This window comes from Rhipicephalus microplus, chromosome 7, assembly GCF_043290135.1.
Source record: "Rhipicephalus microplus isolate Deutch F79 chromosome 7, USDA_Rmic, whole genome shotgun sequence".
Classification (NCBI taxonomy): Eukaryota; Metazoa; Arthropoda; class Arachnida; order Ixodida; family Ixodidae; genus Rhipicephalus; species Rhipicephalus microplus.
The window spans coordinates 31,584,238-31,601,136 of record NC_134706.1 but is presented as its reverse complement, the minus strand read 5'-3'; the positions used below and the strand labels follow the sequence as shown (position 1 = coordinate 31,601,136).

The following is a 16,899-nucleotide window of genomic DNA, read 5'->3' as shown; positions in this document are numbered from 1 at the left end:
TGTCTGGGCACATCACGTGCCGGGCACCAGCAGCTGGTCGTTATGGTGATGGGACAACAAAATCTCTCTGGACCCATCCCCCCCACAGGGCCGACTCCGCTTGCTTGCATGCCCACTCGACGCTTCTCCGCGCGTGAGGTGCATACCGTGTTGTGTGCTGTGCCGTGGTATCAACAGGTTTTGGACACGGGCTCTGGCTCTGCGTCCCACCGCCGGTGAGCGCGGCGGTTTTTTTTTTTTTTTTTTTTTTTTTCCGACACGCAGGCACGTACGATTAATTGTGTGCACTGAACCTCAGCGAGCTTCCTCGCCACTTGAAGCAACACGTCTGCACGCGCTTTCTGGCTTGGTCGTGCCAGATTGTTCTGCGATTGCTAACTTCGAAGCGAAGCTTTGCGCTTAGTGCGCGTAAATTTAAGGTGGCCAACAGCGAACGCTAAACTGATAAGTGTGGCAGCTTGGGCTAGTTGGTATGGCATGACGATAGTTATAGCGCGAGAACGAAACGACGACACAGAGTCTTTCGTGTCCTACTTGTCTCTGTGTCGTCGTTTTGTTCTCGCGCTATAACTATCGTCATGCTAAACTGATATTGCGTTACAGCGTAGTTTCGATTCTGAAGAGTGTACCCCGTACGGTTGCAAGCGTATATGTGGCTAATTACAATTTGAACCAAGATTAAGCAATTAAACTTTAAGTTATCCGGATATTCCTTGCTTTCGGCTGAATTCTCCCGAATGCTGACACTTACTGAGAGCGCGAAATGTTGACACCGATTTCATTATTTCGGAGCCTGAAGAACCCGAAAGTCTCGGCGTGTCATGTCGTCATCACGTGGGTACGCAACACAAAACATTGGGTGAATCGCACTGCGCGCCGCCAGTTCATACTGTGCGAATCAAAGGTTCACCGTTACTATTGTATCATCCTCGGCTTACCAGTGGTACCATAATCCCCGACGAAATTTAACCGAGGCGTACAAGTTTCTCATTGAAAAACCAGAGGCGTAAACATTACACCTCTGTGGTAAAGTTACCTTCCTGAAAACAGCACTTCTTGAAACATATATCTACGAATGTGGTGGCGCATTGGTGGAGACCGCTGGAGAATTGAAAGCAGTGGTGATATTGCTGTGGTAAACACCGGTGCACACTGCATGAATCGCTCCTTCCCAGTTTTCACGTTTTGTTTTGTCACCTAGAAGTTGGCTCATACCCACAAGCATTTGCAACACTTGCTTGCTTGCTTGCTTGCTTGCTTGCTTGCTTGCTTGACCCTTGTGATGTGGCTCTTACGCATGGGGATTGGCCACGAAACCGGCAGTTAATATATGGATAAAGATTTGGGCGCATGTTAAAGAACCCCAGGTGGTCGAAATTTCCGGAGCCCTCCGCTACGGCGTCTCTCATAATCATATGGTGGTTTTGGGACGTTAAACCCCACATATCAATCATTAATATATGGATAAAGATTAGACTTGAGACGAAGAAGAAAAAAAAAACTTATCGGTTGACTGGAGAATATCAAAATAAAAAATAAACGTGATAAAGATGATAAAAAACTAAAAAAAAATCAAGGATAGAGAGGGAGAAAGGGACAGAATAAAAGAGGAAGCGATAAATAAGGGGGAAAAAAAGTTTAAGAACTCCGTGGGTGCCCCAATAGTCCTCTTTGGGCTGTTGTGTGACCCCTCAAAATTGCACTGCCAAGGCTGTGACGTCAGCTTTTGTGCTCCCGTGCAACAGCTCAGAAAGGAAGAAATCTCCGATCTGTAAAAAAAAAAAAAAAAAAAAAAGGATTCAAGTTTGTTCATTACCAGTGCATGCACAAAAAAAAAAAAAACGGGTTACATAATACATACAGAATCTGGAGGTCTGAAAGTATGAGACTGCCAGGGGGACCTCCTATAATTAGTGGCGTACATAAAAACTAACAGCAGCAGAAAGAGCGAACAAATTGAAACGCAATCAAAACAGAAATGATCTATACTAAAAAGAAAAATATATATACCATAGTAGCATTATACAATGCTCAAATATACCAATACAGAAGTGTAAAGTGATGATGAAAATAAATTTATTGCAGTTGAACTAAAGGTTCCTTTAACAATATGTCTTTTATGTTGTGTTTAAAAGATTGCAGTGACCTAGATGATTTAGTATGAAGAAGTACGCGATTCTAAAGATGAATATCATAGAAGCGAGCTGTAAATCTGCCAGTTTGGTCTTATTTTGGGTAAAAGAAAACTGTTTTGCTCTGAAAACCTGGTAATATTGTTATTGACAAGGACATGCTGAGGAATACTATCTAATGATATTTCACGATGAATAGGGCGGTACGTGATGAGGGATAATCTGTGATAAAACAACTCTTGAATCGGTAGAATGCGCAGCTGTTGATAGATTGGTATGAAATGGGAACGGAATGGGCTATGTGTCATTAGTTTTATCGCCTCGTTTTGAAGGCGCTGAAGCGGTTGGAGATGAATGGCGTACGTGTTACCCCATGATGATAGGCGGTAGGATAAATGGCTGTCAATATAAGCATAATAAAGCGAGAAAAAAATATGAGGTTGAAAGAATGAACGCGTTTTAATGATAATGCGGTCTGTAGAGATAGAGAAAAATAAATAAGGTGGGAAAGAAATAAATAGAAATAAAGATACAAAAAAGAGACACAGAGAGAAAGGGAGAGAGAGAAATTAAAAAAAAGTAAGGAGACATGGAAGGCCCCTCAGCTCGGCTTTTCCTTCGTGCTTAATTGGCGCACCACTTGGGCAAATCTGCCGTGATGTTTTTGTTTGTTTGTTTGTTTATATTTTGTCGTGATCGAGATCATTAGTATGCTGTATAATAAACTCCTGAAAGTCGCCTTCAGCAACCGTAGATGCCCGGTTATTCTGAAAACTCGAGACACCAAAGCAAAACTTAAATTCTTCGGTAGTGCTTATCGCAAATCTTTGTATGTCCGCAGGTCTTCATGTCCGCTATACGTTTGCTCAGCCTTCGACTCACATTGATTGGCTCGTCCGCCACCGTCTCTTGATAAGCGGCGCACAAAACGATTGCTTAGCACCGGGCTTGTTACCACCGGTCTCGTATACATGTAATGAAAAAAGCAAGAAAAAAGCGAGAAAAAAAAACATGCATCTGCAGGGGCCGCAGACGTGCTTCGAGATATGCATCTCTATGGTCCCCAGACGAAAGCAGCTCAGTGTTTCGCGTACTGCCGCAGTTTCATCGACGCATATACCTCGTGGTTGTACTAGAAGCTTCTCTTTGCAATTGACTCGTGATTGCGCGAATCATCGATACAAGCGCGCTTTATACGGTTCGGGTGGGCTGGGGTGACGCGAGGGGTAAGTGCATGAACGGTGCCGTACGACTTCGACCCAGGTCGGGGCCTCGGTCTTCTAAAGTACGGGCGCCAGCCTCGCCTCATCGAGCGGCCCTATACTCTATGCGAAGTGCTGTGGCTGCCACTGTTCCGTGCGGCCCTTCTTCACTCTGGCATTCTGTGTAGCTTCTGAACCGTTCGAACGATTTCCCGCCCCGCCCGTGCATAGAATATGTAAAACAGCGACGCGGACAAACGCTCACATTCAACCGGGCTTTTATTTAACACGACAGGAAATTATATACGTAAAAACATTGAAAACATAAAAAAGCATGACAAGATTTCTTTCAATGGATCATTACACGTGCGTTTTCAAAAAAAAAAAAAAAGATTATTCCATCGTCGATAAAACAGAAAGACGTCATGCTGATGCATAATGAAACTTCTTGATGGTTTCGCGAGTGCGCTGGTCCTGATGTCTGCCGATAATTGCGACTGCTTTACAATGCAAAAATAACTACAGCCCAAAGCTTCAGTTTACGGGTTATATCAAGTTTCATGGCAGACTCCTCGCCCTCCCTACTTCTATCACTTGAGCCCGGCAAGCTTCGCCATTGGTGCACAAATGAAAGCGAGGCGATGACGTGCCTCTTGCTACGGTCTGCCATTGGTCATTGGACTTCTGGGGGCAAATGTAGGAAGTAAACCGTTCTAAGAACACGCAACATCGGTGGCCCTTAGCCGATATTACCGTCTTGCTATATACTCTCTGGCGACCGCCGCAACTCGACAGGGGCGTAGGCAGATTTTTTTTTTTTTTGGGGGGGGGGGGGGGGGGATGCCACCAAAACACGATAAATACAATTTCAAATGCGCGGCATCACGCGCGAAAATTTCGGCGCGAAATATAAAATTAAAACATCAATCTTTATTTTCTACTCTACTTATAGACCTATGATGAGCAAATAGAAGACATTAGAGTTCTCATAGGGCAATTTATCAATCTAAACAAGGTGCATATCCAGCCACTCATTTTTGAGAGGGGGGGGGGGGGGGCGGTGATCTAAAGTAACACCGGAGAGGGGGACGTGGTCATGACTTTTTTGTTTTTGTTAGCAGAAAAACCCTTTCATAGCACAATTAAATGCTGTTAATGTGTGCTCACAGTGGTTTCACTATCATTGGTCCTAATTGGTGATAGGAGGTGGATTACGAGCACTGAATTGGGGGGGGGGGGGCGCTGACAGAGATTTGAGAGGGGGGAGACGATCGACCCTACCGCCCCCCCCCCTTTCTGGATGCGCCAATGATCTAAACCAATCCACTGCTTTTCTTTATCGTCCTTTTTAAGTGACTAAAAACTATTCACGTAACACCCAAACATGTGACTACCCCCCCTTCCCCCCGTATTCTAGAACGCCGCTTCACTCAACGCTCCACCTTCACTTGGAAACAGCCGATGGGAGCGCCATCTTTAGACAGGGAAAGTCACTGCATATCAGTGATACTTTGCCGCTATTCTTGAGTAGCGCAGCGTCATTTTCAGCCGAGTAGCGGCGCAGTGCGCAACTCTGTCAAGTGAAAGGTGAAAGTCGAGTCGGGGAGCGTTTGTGTTAATACGGGGGGTAAATCACGTAATATCGTCCGCCGCGGCGATGCAGTGGTTGTGATGCGATCGGCTTCTATACCGAAGGTCACGGGTTCGATTCCGGCAGCGGCGGTCGCATTTCGATAGAGGCGAAACGCCGGAGGCCCGTGATTTGATTGATTTGTGGGGTTTTAACGTCTCAAAACAACCATATGATTATGAGAGACGCCGTAGCGGAGGGCTCCGGAAGTTTCGACCACCTGGGGTTCTTTTAACGTGCACCCAAATCTGACTACACGGGCTGACAACATTTCCGCCTCCATCGGAAATGCAGCCGCCGGAGCCGGGATTTGATCCTGCGGATCAGCAGCCGAGTATACCTTAGCCCCCACTATGCCACCGTGGCGGGGCTGTCGGAGGCCCGTGTATACGCGTTGCGATGGCAGTGCGTGTCAAAGGACACCAGATGGTCGAAACTCCGGAACCTGTCACTACGGCGTCTCCAATAACCGTACACGCTATTGGAACGCGAATCCCCAGATATTATTATTATCGGTATACTATTATTATCGTTATAACTTATTACCTTACAAAGTCACGAGACTGAGATCACATAGCATGACGTAACCAGTCCCGCGACTAAAATCGCAATACATCACGTAACTGAAAATCATAAAACATACGGCCACGTAACTATAGTGGCATAAGGTCACGCAACCGACTAAGAACCGCGTAAAAGCTAGTCGCGTGACTATAATACCGTATCAAGTGATCACGTGACGTGACAGATCGCATACACTCAAACAACGATATAACGAACACGAATATAACGAAATATCGGTTATAACGAAGTAGATGAAAATGATCTCGCAATACATAGTGTTAGAAATAACCTTGATAACGAAGTTTCGGATATAACGAGCTTACTTTATTGTAAAATTCAACTTGTTGTAATGAGGTTTGAGTGCAACAGCTAATCGCGCAATGCATGTTACCACACAAAAAAAAGAAATGAAACACGTGCCACGTTCGCAGTGTGGCGTACAAATTGGAGCAGGATAGCCAAGTCTATAGACATACGCTGTTGTATTAGCCAAAATTCGGCATAGCTTCAAAAGCTTGACAATACCTATAGCTGTACTAACAAAATTTTGACATATCACTACACGTAACCTGTTTTTCTCCTGATTGCCACCCTTCATAACTTCTTTTTTTTTCCTGTCCCTCTTCCCCAGTGCAGAATAGCAGGCTAGACCGAGCTATAGCTCAGGCTGACCTCTGCCTTCAAATGAATCATCTCTCTCACTCTCTTGACATCACTAACAAAAGCTTCAACAAAACTAGGTCGAACACCAGCTCCGCCGTTGGGTGTGCAGCTTGCCGCACTAGCTGCGCTTTTTCTTTCTTTTTTTTTCCTCTCTATTTTGTCATCCGCTATTGGGTAGCAGCGGACTAGCGAGGGTGTAGCACACCGAACCCTCCCCCCCCCCTCCCCCCCCCAGAAAGTTATTTTCTCGCCATGACATAAAAAGCGAAAAATTGCCATTTTAAGGGGCTTCCGAAATCAAGGTGCCCCCCCCCCCCCGAAAAACATTCTGGCTACGTGCCTGCCCCCCCCCCCCCTTGCCCCCAGAAATATTTTTCGCCATGGTAAAAGAGTCAAGGATTAACATTTGAAGGGGGTGTCCTCCGCGAAATCAAAAAGTTGCCCCTCCCCCCTTTCCTGAAAACAAATTTTTGGCTACGCGCCTGTCGGGCAGAGCAGACTGATGTGCAACCGCAGCATACTGAAACGAGCACATCGGCGTATGGTCACCAATGATGCCACCTAATCTCGGTTGAGTGCACACGAACTAATCGACGAGCTCTTGCAAGTGTATAACGACCCCGTCGCACGCTTCGTGGTACTGTGCGTATACCTACAGCGTACGTGCAACTGCGAATGACATCCGGTGAAAATGTCGATCACATCGACCGCTCGTCGATATCTCGGCTGGTGCTGTTCACCGGCACGAACGCGCTGGAGCGCGGTATATAAGCCCATTCCCTCACTTGCGTAATCCATCGCAATTGCTTCCTACACATTTATAATGCCTCGAAATGTAGAATGGTGCATGTACGTGTCACCTCTCACGTGCACGTAGGCGTTGTCGTGGCAATCACCCGAATGACCGCAGGTTAATTGCGGTAGTTATATATATATATATATATATATATATATATATATATATATATATATATATATATATATATATATATATATATATATATATATATATATATATATATATATATATATATATATATTAAAACGAAAGCCATGCATAGATCGCCAAACTGTAAATGTGAGCGTCGCCGGCGTGAAGACTAGTGACGTAGAAAAAAAACACCCTATAGTGCAATTACGTCATACTGTGACGTCTGTGTCGTTGAATTAATACATGCATATTCGTTGAACACAACGAATTTCGTTGAATCGATCGAAGTTAACATTACACCGTAGGTTCAACAGTGCAGTGCTTCTTGCGCTGATATATGGTAGCGGTTACATAAGAACAACTGTTTGTTAATCCGCCTGTTTCTTTTTGTGTGTGTTTTTTTCTTGCGATGCACGGCACGTGCTCTCTCCATCTAGCGGATAACTCACGAAACGCATTTTAATCTCGGAGGCTTTTTTTTTTTTCTGGCAATGGCGGTTGTCCTGGCTCTTATCATAACCTGATAAAACGGCGGTGGGCAGCACAGTAGTACTAAAAAAGGCGGATTGTGTGGGTCCATTCGTTTCGCCTCAACCACCGGTTCCGGATGGAGGTGCCGAATTCCGCCGCATTCGTTTCAGCGGCGTAGCGATGATATCCACTAAACCACGCCGTTTGCACTTTGCACTTCTTCTTACTAAATTTGCACTTCTTCTTACTAAATGAAATACTCATCGCGCAAGTTCGATACGCCTAACACGGTTATAATGAACGATTTGTTACAACGAAGCAACTGCGTTCCAATTACGTTGTGTAAATTGTTTGAGTTGCATTGATTGTTCCTGTCTCGGTGCTATGTATGGTAATCTTTTAGCGTATAGGATATATCTACTTATAGTTATTTTCAATCCGTACAGCAAGGTGCTTAATCAGCTGTTCTTTGTTTCAAACAACGTTAATTAAAACGAGCATATAGTGAAGCCGAGGAACGTATAGGAGACGTTGATTGTACTGTTTAAAGTGTATCTCAGTATTTACGATATGGACGTGAAAAAAGTAAATTAGACGCAATAACAACTTGCAATCCGTATGTATGGCGGCAAATGTGCGTACCGTCACCTCAAGTCACGAGCATTGACTGGTAGGGGAGGTGCAAAAGGGGCACTTGCCCCATCAAGCCACATTAGCATGTCCTCCCCTCAACTGCGCTCCAGCACTCTCCACCCCCCTCTCCACCTCCACCGCGATGCAACCCCTTGGACAAAATAATGCCGGCACTCGAGCCTCACGTAATTTATTTCAAATGTTAGAAGCGTGTTATACATGGATGCTGATATGCACCAAGTATGGTAAACATTAAACCGTAACGTATTGCACAGCTTATAACTTGCAGCCTACTGCTAGTCAAATCTTGCGAGTGTACATTAAAAGTTGCTTCCATCTCATTTCAAACCAAAAATGACATTCACACGTGCCTATCGTTCCAATTCTTGAAATTATTGCACGAGTTGGTTAGGTCATAACAAAAATGTTCATTTTCATTTATTATATGTGATATATACTTATTCCAACTACTCGATCCGAAATTATTCGAGGAAATCTCTACTCGCTTCGAACAGTGCGCAGGGTTTCCCATTGGAAATGGCGGGGGGGGGGGGGGGTAACTTTCATCAGAGTAGTGAGGAGTACATGATCACCATTATCATCATCAGCCTGACTACACCCACGGCAGGACAAAATCCTCTCCCATATTCCGCCAATCAACCCGGTCTTGTGCCGGCTGCTGCCACGTTACACCCGCACACTTTCTAATTCAATCTTGCAACAGAAGAGTGCTAAGTTGGGCTGTAGTTGGTAGACGTTCGTTTCGTAATGCTTTAATTGCGCTATAATGCAATGACAGCAGAGAAAAGTCAAGACAGCACCTGCGCGGATCTCGTCTCACCTGCATGCTCACCTGACTACCTGTGTTGTGACCCCGTCGCGCCTTTTTCCTCGCTTGGAATCCAGTCGCTCTTAATGGCCAGCGGTCATCTCGCCTGCGCGTGCGACACGCCCTGACCACGCCGATTTCGTCATCTTGATTTTGGTTGCGATGCCCTTGGCACCAGTTTCATATATGACCCTTGCTGCTCCCTTCCCGTCCCTTCAAGTTACATCTGCCATTTTCCTTTCCATTGCTCGCTGCGTCGTTAAACCCATCTTGAATTTTCCGCCGAGTTGTTTTTACCGCGGTTAAACTTCGAGGCTTGTCGATTGGCGGCGTTGGAGTGCACGCCGTAGTCGTAATGACGATGACGCTGAAGGTGATGATAATCACGGACGACGACTGGCGTGTGCAGAATATGACGTCTCAATATTTGCTATACGATGCGTTTCGTATGGCTGGAAACAACCAACCACCACCAGGGGAACGTGCCCAGACCTTCGTCTTTGCCAACTTAAGGCTGGATTCGATACCACAAAGCAGTATAATGATGAAGGCAAAAGGAGATTCACAACTCTACAAAACGTACCATTTATGACCAATAAACCTTGTATATAGCTGTATACACCGCTTTGTCACTCGTATACGTGCGTGAGTGGTCAATGTCGCGGGTGATTTACGGTAACACCAAACAATTCCACTGCTTCGCCCACATCATTCATTTCGTGGATATCACATGTCTTTTTCTTCGAAGTTTTTCTCCCAGGGAATTCGAATTCAGTGAGAAATGGGATCGACCAAAACGGAACCGACGTGAGTCGACGAACCTTTGTTGTCGTTCCCGTGGAACATGTGATGCACGTCGATTCTTCTCCCGACCACTTCATTAAAATGGGGCCGCCACCGATCATTAGCCTAACTTGCGAGATCCAATCGTCCCCCCTTTCACAACTTCTCGTTCGTCAGACGACGAAGTGACAATGTTTTTTTTTTGTTTTTTTTTTTCGCGTTGCGCTGGAAAGGCAAAAGCGAAACGCATGCAGCGACGAAATCCATGCGGTCGATCCCTTACACGCAAGTCCTGTTTTCCAACTCGACATTTCACAACTCGACGCGTTTGATCTGTCTGCGATGACGCAACCTCCCGATAGCTCGATCGAAACATGGTCGCCTATAATGGAGCAAGCGCTGTTGTGCACGTTGAGATTGTAAAAGGTGATGCTTCCGCACGAACGCTGCACTGAGCAAGGTTTTTTATAATAGTGTAAGCCTACAGATATCGAGCGTAAAATGGTCTTTCCTTCCTTTATGCTAATGCATTAAGAAAGAAGGAAAGAAAGAAAGAAAGAAAGAAAGAAAGAAAGAAAGAAAGAAAGAAAGAAAGAAAGAAAGAAAGAAAGAAAGAAAGAAAGAAAGAAAGAAAGGAGAGGTGTCTGCCTTTCTGTCTGCCTCATAGGCGATACGGCGCAGTGCCTCGTAGGGGAAGGCGGAATGTGGTACAAAAAGAATAGTGGAACGATATAGATAAAGAAATAGGACGAGGTAGGCGACAGAAAAAGAAGGGGATAGGAAAGTTGGCAGCTGGTCGCAAAACAAAGTGCGAGAACGGGGCACTACACGGCGAGAGCTGCACGGCGTCAAGAGGTCGTGGAGGGCGAACCAGTCGGCGAGAGCTACGGCGGCTTCGGAGATCGCGGGCAACGCAACCGTTCAGCTTAAAATCCTCCGAGCAACTAATTGAATCGCGAAGAAGTGCCGGAGAGAGAGAGATAGGGAGGTGTGGGAAGAAAGAAACCCAACAGGGCGCAAGTCAATGAACGTCAGGGGATGAGTCTGTGTTCCCCGTCAGCACCCACAGCCGTCGGTCCGAATCCCTCGAGACATTGCAGTATAGCGAGGGCTTGACTGATACAATGCCCCGCTAGAAGTTTGCTTCCGTGCTGGTCTGCGAAGTAGACTTCGCAGACCAGCCCGGAACCAGCCCGGAAGAGCTAGCTATCATGCCGACATGCCCGCACCATGTGGACTAAATCCGAAGCGATTGCACTTTGTGAACGTAGAGGTGACCAGGCGTGTGGTGTGAGTATTAATTACTGCTTTTATATCGTAACTGCTACATTTCAAACAGGTTATAACATTTGTTGAACCTCTGGTCCCTGCTGTGTAAGAGCTATACTTCAGTTTACATAATTGAGCCATATTTTTGGTCGGTTAAAAGTAATTATAATGTTCAGTGGCTAAATAATATTCTGAATATTTGTTTCAAACAAATTGATATGAAATGACACGCTTCATTAGGAAACGGTTGCCTATCTATTCGAAAATAATTCTAATTTGTGTGTTGGTTTGTATTCGACTTAATGTGACTATTGTATTCGGTTCTAAAATTCACTATTCGACTTTGTGTGTGTGTGTGTGTGCGTGCGGACTTGCGTGCGACGAGCTGTCAAGCCACCAGCCGGCATTTCGCCGAGGTGTTTGTCTCTTGTTCCACTCTGCGATTGATTTCGTGCACGCATACCAACAGATCACCATGATGATGATGACTATGCAGATTGTACATTGAAGCAGTGCATACTAAATCGCTCATTCAGAGCAGTGCGCGGTACCACTTTTTGTGTATATCTGTACCCCCGTATTGAGAAACGCTGGCTTCTTGACTTCAACTCGACTTGCCACCGCCTTCAATGCAGCGCGTTTGAAACGCGTTTGTGCTGCCTTGGCACTGCCTAAAGCAGCGCGTTCGAAACGTGTCTGCGCTGCATTGGCACTGCCTAAAGCAACGCGCGTTTGTTTGTGCTGCGCACCAATAGAGTTTCCAAATAATCAGAGCGTTCGAAACGTGTCTGTGCTGCATTAAAGGCGGTGGCAAGTCAAGTTCAAGGAGCGTTTCTGAATACGACAGTTTTTACGCTAATCTAGACTACATGAAATCTGGAGCACAGCCGTGCGCACGGGGTGGTATGAAAAGGGGTCGCTATGATGCCCATCCCCTAATCACGTGACTAAATGGATGCACCAATGCTCGGTGGGACCTTTCACGTCACCGTTTTTCTAAAGCTCAGGGTTATGGTTACGCATTTTTTTTTTCGATGACAGTGGCGACCAAAGACCACTGATGTTGCGTTCGAAGAACTGTATACCCAATTCCCACCCCGGAAAGGAAGGAACCAATGGCATGCCCTTCGTGGGCAGCACGTCATCGCTTCATTTCCATCTCAGCGTCCAATTGGGGAGCTCGTTTTCTTCCCGTCTCGGCCAACGGGGTGGGGTGAGGTTGTCCCTCCCCTCTTCCGCCTCCTCAATGAAGGACCCTTCGTACGCGCATGCTTCTGAACTACGCTCCCGCCTACATGCATACGCCGCATGTGCACGTACCCTTTCTGTATTGTCGCCGAAATCCTTTGTAGTACATTGCGTGCTGCGCGGACGCGGGTCGAACTGTATGGAAGAGTGCACGCAAAGTGGGTCGCGGGTCGATAAATGTCAGTACTGTGCCATAACGGACATGCACGCAGTGCAGTGGCGCGCGGTAAGGTCACACGGCGACCCAGAAAAGGAACGCCGCCGGACGCCATGATAATGACGCATGCTTGAGGTTCCCGAAAGGCGCACCTTATATCATGCCACGAGAAAGAGGGAGAGTTTTGGCTCCGCCGACAAACGTTCGCAGTGTTCCGCGAAAGCAGGTTGAACAGCTGCGCACAACTCCAAACCCAGGTTGGCATCTCGAAGAAGTCACCCGGTTCTAACGATAATCGAAGGTGAAAGTCATCCTCCTATCATCCGAGTCGATTGTATGAACGCCCCCCCCCCCCCCCCCCACCGAAAGCACAGTGGGGTAGCCAAGGGAGGGGATTCAACTCACCTTCCCTCTTCCAACCAGTCAAGCTGAAACCCTAAGGAGTGTGCGAACATCCGAAAATTTCGAATAACTGGTCCAATAGCGTTGTATTCAATTAGGTAAACGAATCAAATAACGCATATCCGAGTTACCGAATACTTTCTAATACTTTTCCAACAATCACGACCAATGGGAAAGCCCAAGGGAGCAACACCTCGCAAAGCGAATGGTCGTTTTTTCTTTCTTTTTAATATTAGTGAATTGCCAAGATGCATGCAATTCAAGTGTGTACGACTATCGAAGTTTTACGCATCACCGGAAGGAGGAATTTTCGCTTGTGATGTCCACAACGTGCACAGAATAGTTTTGCTTTCCCGAACGTGGTCGAAGGCTTCGCACAACCCCCGCTGCACTGCGATTCGGGTGTTTCGTCCGAGCCATATGTTGGTTTCTGGAGGCCGACTACCAGCGAGGCTGCCCACGTCACTCCTCCAGCTGCCAATGAAAGCCGCTGAGCGATGCGTCGGAGTGTTTGTGGAGCATAGATTTGATCATAATCAAAGAATTGGCCCGATTTTTCTCCGCGCGTCCGTGTAAAACGGCGGAAAATGAATGTGTATATACTCCAGTACATTCCGGTTTATTGTCTATATTTATAGTGCATGACAGAAGTACCCCCTTTCTAAGCCAAATATTTACTGATTCAGTTGGGTCTCATGAATACCATCTACTCCCTTTCTACATTGAAATCACTCCATTTAGTTTCTTCGTACACACCGCCCTTCATAAAGCGAATTTTATCCGTTCAGATTGCGGCTCGTACACAACTTGTTGCAGCTACGCCTGTGTACAGAAGCGTAGTTTAAATTCTCACGGGAGTATGGTCGTTATCGCCAGATTTCGAGCGATTACAGCTTCGGAGTCTACGGCCGGCGGTGCTTCCGGAACTCGGGAAAAAAAGGGGGGGGGGGGAGGGGGGGAGGCGTACTTGCATGGGCCTGTGCACGGGTGGGGGGTGCCCCCACCCCCTCTTAGGCGAGAGGGGAGCGCAATGCCAGCCTCAAGCGTCGACCCAAGGCTGCGACTCTGGGGAAAGGGGGGCTTAAAGTCAGCCTCATACATTGACATGATAAGGATGGGGGTGCTGCTACGAACCTATACGCCCCCCCCCCCCCCCCCCCCTCGAGGGAGAACCTTATATCGCACGCCTATGAAGTTTGCGTCTTTACACAAGAAAAGCTTGCGTCTACTTAAGCTGTGCGTATTGATAAAGTATTTTTCTCTTTCTCCTTAAAAACTTGGCCCTCGAGTGTCACGCTGATAACGTGCACGCTGTCGGTGCCCTGTAAGTACCGGATGCACGCGGGAATAACGCGAGGAATCACAGGAGACAGAACAGACGACGAATATTATTGTGATACAGCAATACGCCCCTGTAGACCCTTTAGTGTGCGATGAGGGATTGTACTACTATTTGCTCGTGCATTAGGTACTTCAGTCGCAAATCTCACAAAAAGTGAGCGTATCTTCAAAAGCCACCTTCCAAAAACGTATGGCCCAAAAAGATATATTGCAGTGATGAACACAATCAGAGGGAACATGAGAGAGCGTGGTGATGGCACCGATGTTTCCTTTAAAAGTGCACCACTGTGTACTTTGGTCTTCGTTCCTCAAACATTTGACTGAAGGGTCAGGAAGCTGGTGTCTGGTTTCAGGACGTCGGACGTCATGAGCCAAAGAGCGCGAGTATACGAACGTGACTCAGAAAGGAAACACACGACAGCGCCGGACAGCTCCCTTTCCAGCTGTGTCCTGCATAGCCAGGATATTTTTTTCGGGGGGCAGGTTCAACTACACTTTTATGCATGCGTGCGTTTGTATGTGTGCATGTATAAGCATACACAACGCCAGAGGTGTCCAGGACACCACTGTGTGCTGCACCAACAAGCTGAAGCTCGCACTATTGGTACTGTTTCAATATGCGTCATCTACCACGCAGGCGCAGCCGTGGCGTCCCAGGCGCCAAACGGCTTGGCGCCGGGCGCCCTGCCGCCTTCGTCGCCACCACCAGCAACGCTGGACCCCAACGACCCGATCCTCACCAACCCTACGGTGGCTTTGGCCGTCAAGTCGTTCCGAAACATGCGCAGCGCCGCACTGACGCCGGTCGCCCGGCGACTTCGCGAGATCATGATCAAGCGCCAGCAGCTGCGGCAGCAGCAACAGGAACAGATGGCGCTGCAACCGCACACCGACGACGGCGGTGGCCAGGACTGGACCGAGGTCAGCATCGCCTGCCCGCCTCCCGGAATCAACCTAGCCGGCCGAAAGCCTCTCAAGGGCCGCCGGCCACTCATACCTCCGGGCCAGCTGCTCCGAGAAACCCTGGGCGCCGACGTGCTGCTCCTTCTGGGAGCCCTGCTGGCGTTCCTGGGCTCGGCCGTCACGCTTCTCGCGACTTACGGCCGTTTCGGCAACCCGGAGTCCAGGCCTACCGTTCTGGGACTAGGGCCTCCCTTGGTGGGCATTGGCTTTGTCTTCTGTCTGCTAAGACTATTCTTCTGCCAGACGCAGAAAATCAAGAATGCCTGCTGCGGTTGGTTGCTGGCAGCTCGCGTCCATCCAAGTCGGGGTAACAGCAGGACCCCAATCAGCATGACAACTGCCGTGGTGCCTGAGGTGGTAGACCACGGTGTCACGTACGACCCGACGCGGTTCAGCCAGACTTGGACTATTACGTAACGGCCAACTTCCATGTGATGTTCTTGTGTGCGCTTCCCTTCTTTCCGCAAAGAGGCGGTCTGTGCACTTTGACTTGTGTGCCAAAATGTGTATACCTGATTTAACTAGAGGAACGTACAAAGTGGTGAGACTGTTCGGGCAAAAGCGGGGACAAAACAAAATAAGCTAATGGCGCCTCTTTGCAACAAAGCAACGTGTCCCACGCGTAATATACTCAACACTGTGTTTTGTCTTTATGCTACTAAGGTCCCTGTTGCTGGTGACTGCTTTTACTAGAGCTGATACTTGCTGGGCCAGTGTTGCCATTGCAAAGAAGAGCAACGTACAAGGGAACAAACACTTGTGAGAACCGACAGTCCACAACATATGTTTGTCAAGTATGTCTTTTGTTGCTGATATTGTTTTTCTGCAGAAAATACTTCACAATCATAGTGCCATCAATCTGCTAACTGCAACCTAACTGGAACGCCGCGAGAATAATAAAGAATTTGGTCAGGTTGTGGCACTGGTGTAACGTTTTCACTTGAAACCACTACACTGACTAATATATTGGCTTTGAAAGCTCGTTTCTGCCATAAACATGTGCAAGTGCTCTGAAAATTACTCAACAATTTTTTTACACATCAATGTAATGAATGTCGGTCAAATTGTGCAGTCACGAGAGTACGACACTTGCATCATGACGGCAGCGGGGCCACTGACTCTCTGACCGTGATATTGAATTCTCCTAATGCCAGACAAAAAAATACCCTTGAGGCTACCCATCATTGCTGTGCTGTTTTTTTAGTCACCTGTTGATAATTCACCTAAAAAGCACACAAGTTACTACTATATTGCAAGCAGCAAGAAAGCTTTTCTTAACAGTTTGATGACAGTACGAAACTACTATAATACAACATGAGTTGTCCAAATAGGAGCTTATGCAATTCACACACATCAACTTCAAGCCATCCTGACTTACAAGTGAAGTGAATGCCGTGCGCAACAGTCGACATCACTGTGCTTAGATGGATGCGTGAGTTTTTAGCTGGCTGATCCACATGTTGCGCAGTGTATAGGACGAGACACCATTGAACAGTAAATGTTGCTGGCGCCAACGCTGCAAGTCAAGTTGTCTTGGCAAGGTTCTGTTTGGTGTCGCAGAAGTCAGTTGACAGACAAGGGGGCCAGTGCTTACATTTCCAGCTTTCCTGTAATGTGCCACTAGGACGCCAGTAACCTACGTGCCGCTTCGGGTTTTTAAGTATTTTACCAGTGTCAGTGA

At 47.1% G+C, this 16,899-nt stretch overlaps 1 protein-coding gene across 1 annotated transcript; it reads left to right on the top strand.

The window, feature by feature from the left end:
- Positions 1–49: 49 nt before the first annotated feature.
- LOC119179300 (uncharacterized) lies at positions 50–16,140 on the top strand (the record flags this gene model as incomplete). The annotated part of the gene is made up of 2 exons (XM_075869951.1): positions 50–215; positions 14,893–16,140. Coding segments are annotated over 2 exons (909 nt in total), but the record flags the coding sequence as incomplete, so codon positions are not given.
- Between the last annotated feature and the right edge of the window lie 759 nt (positions 16,141–16,899).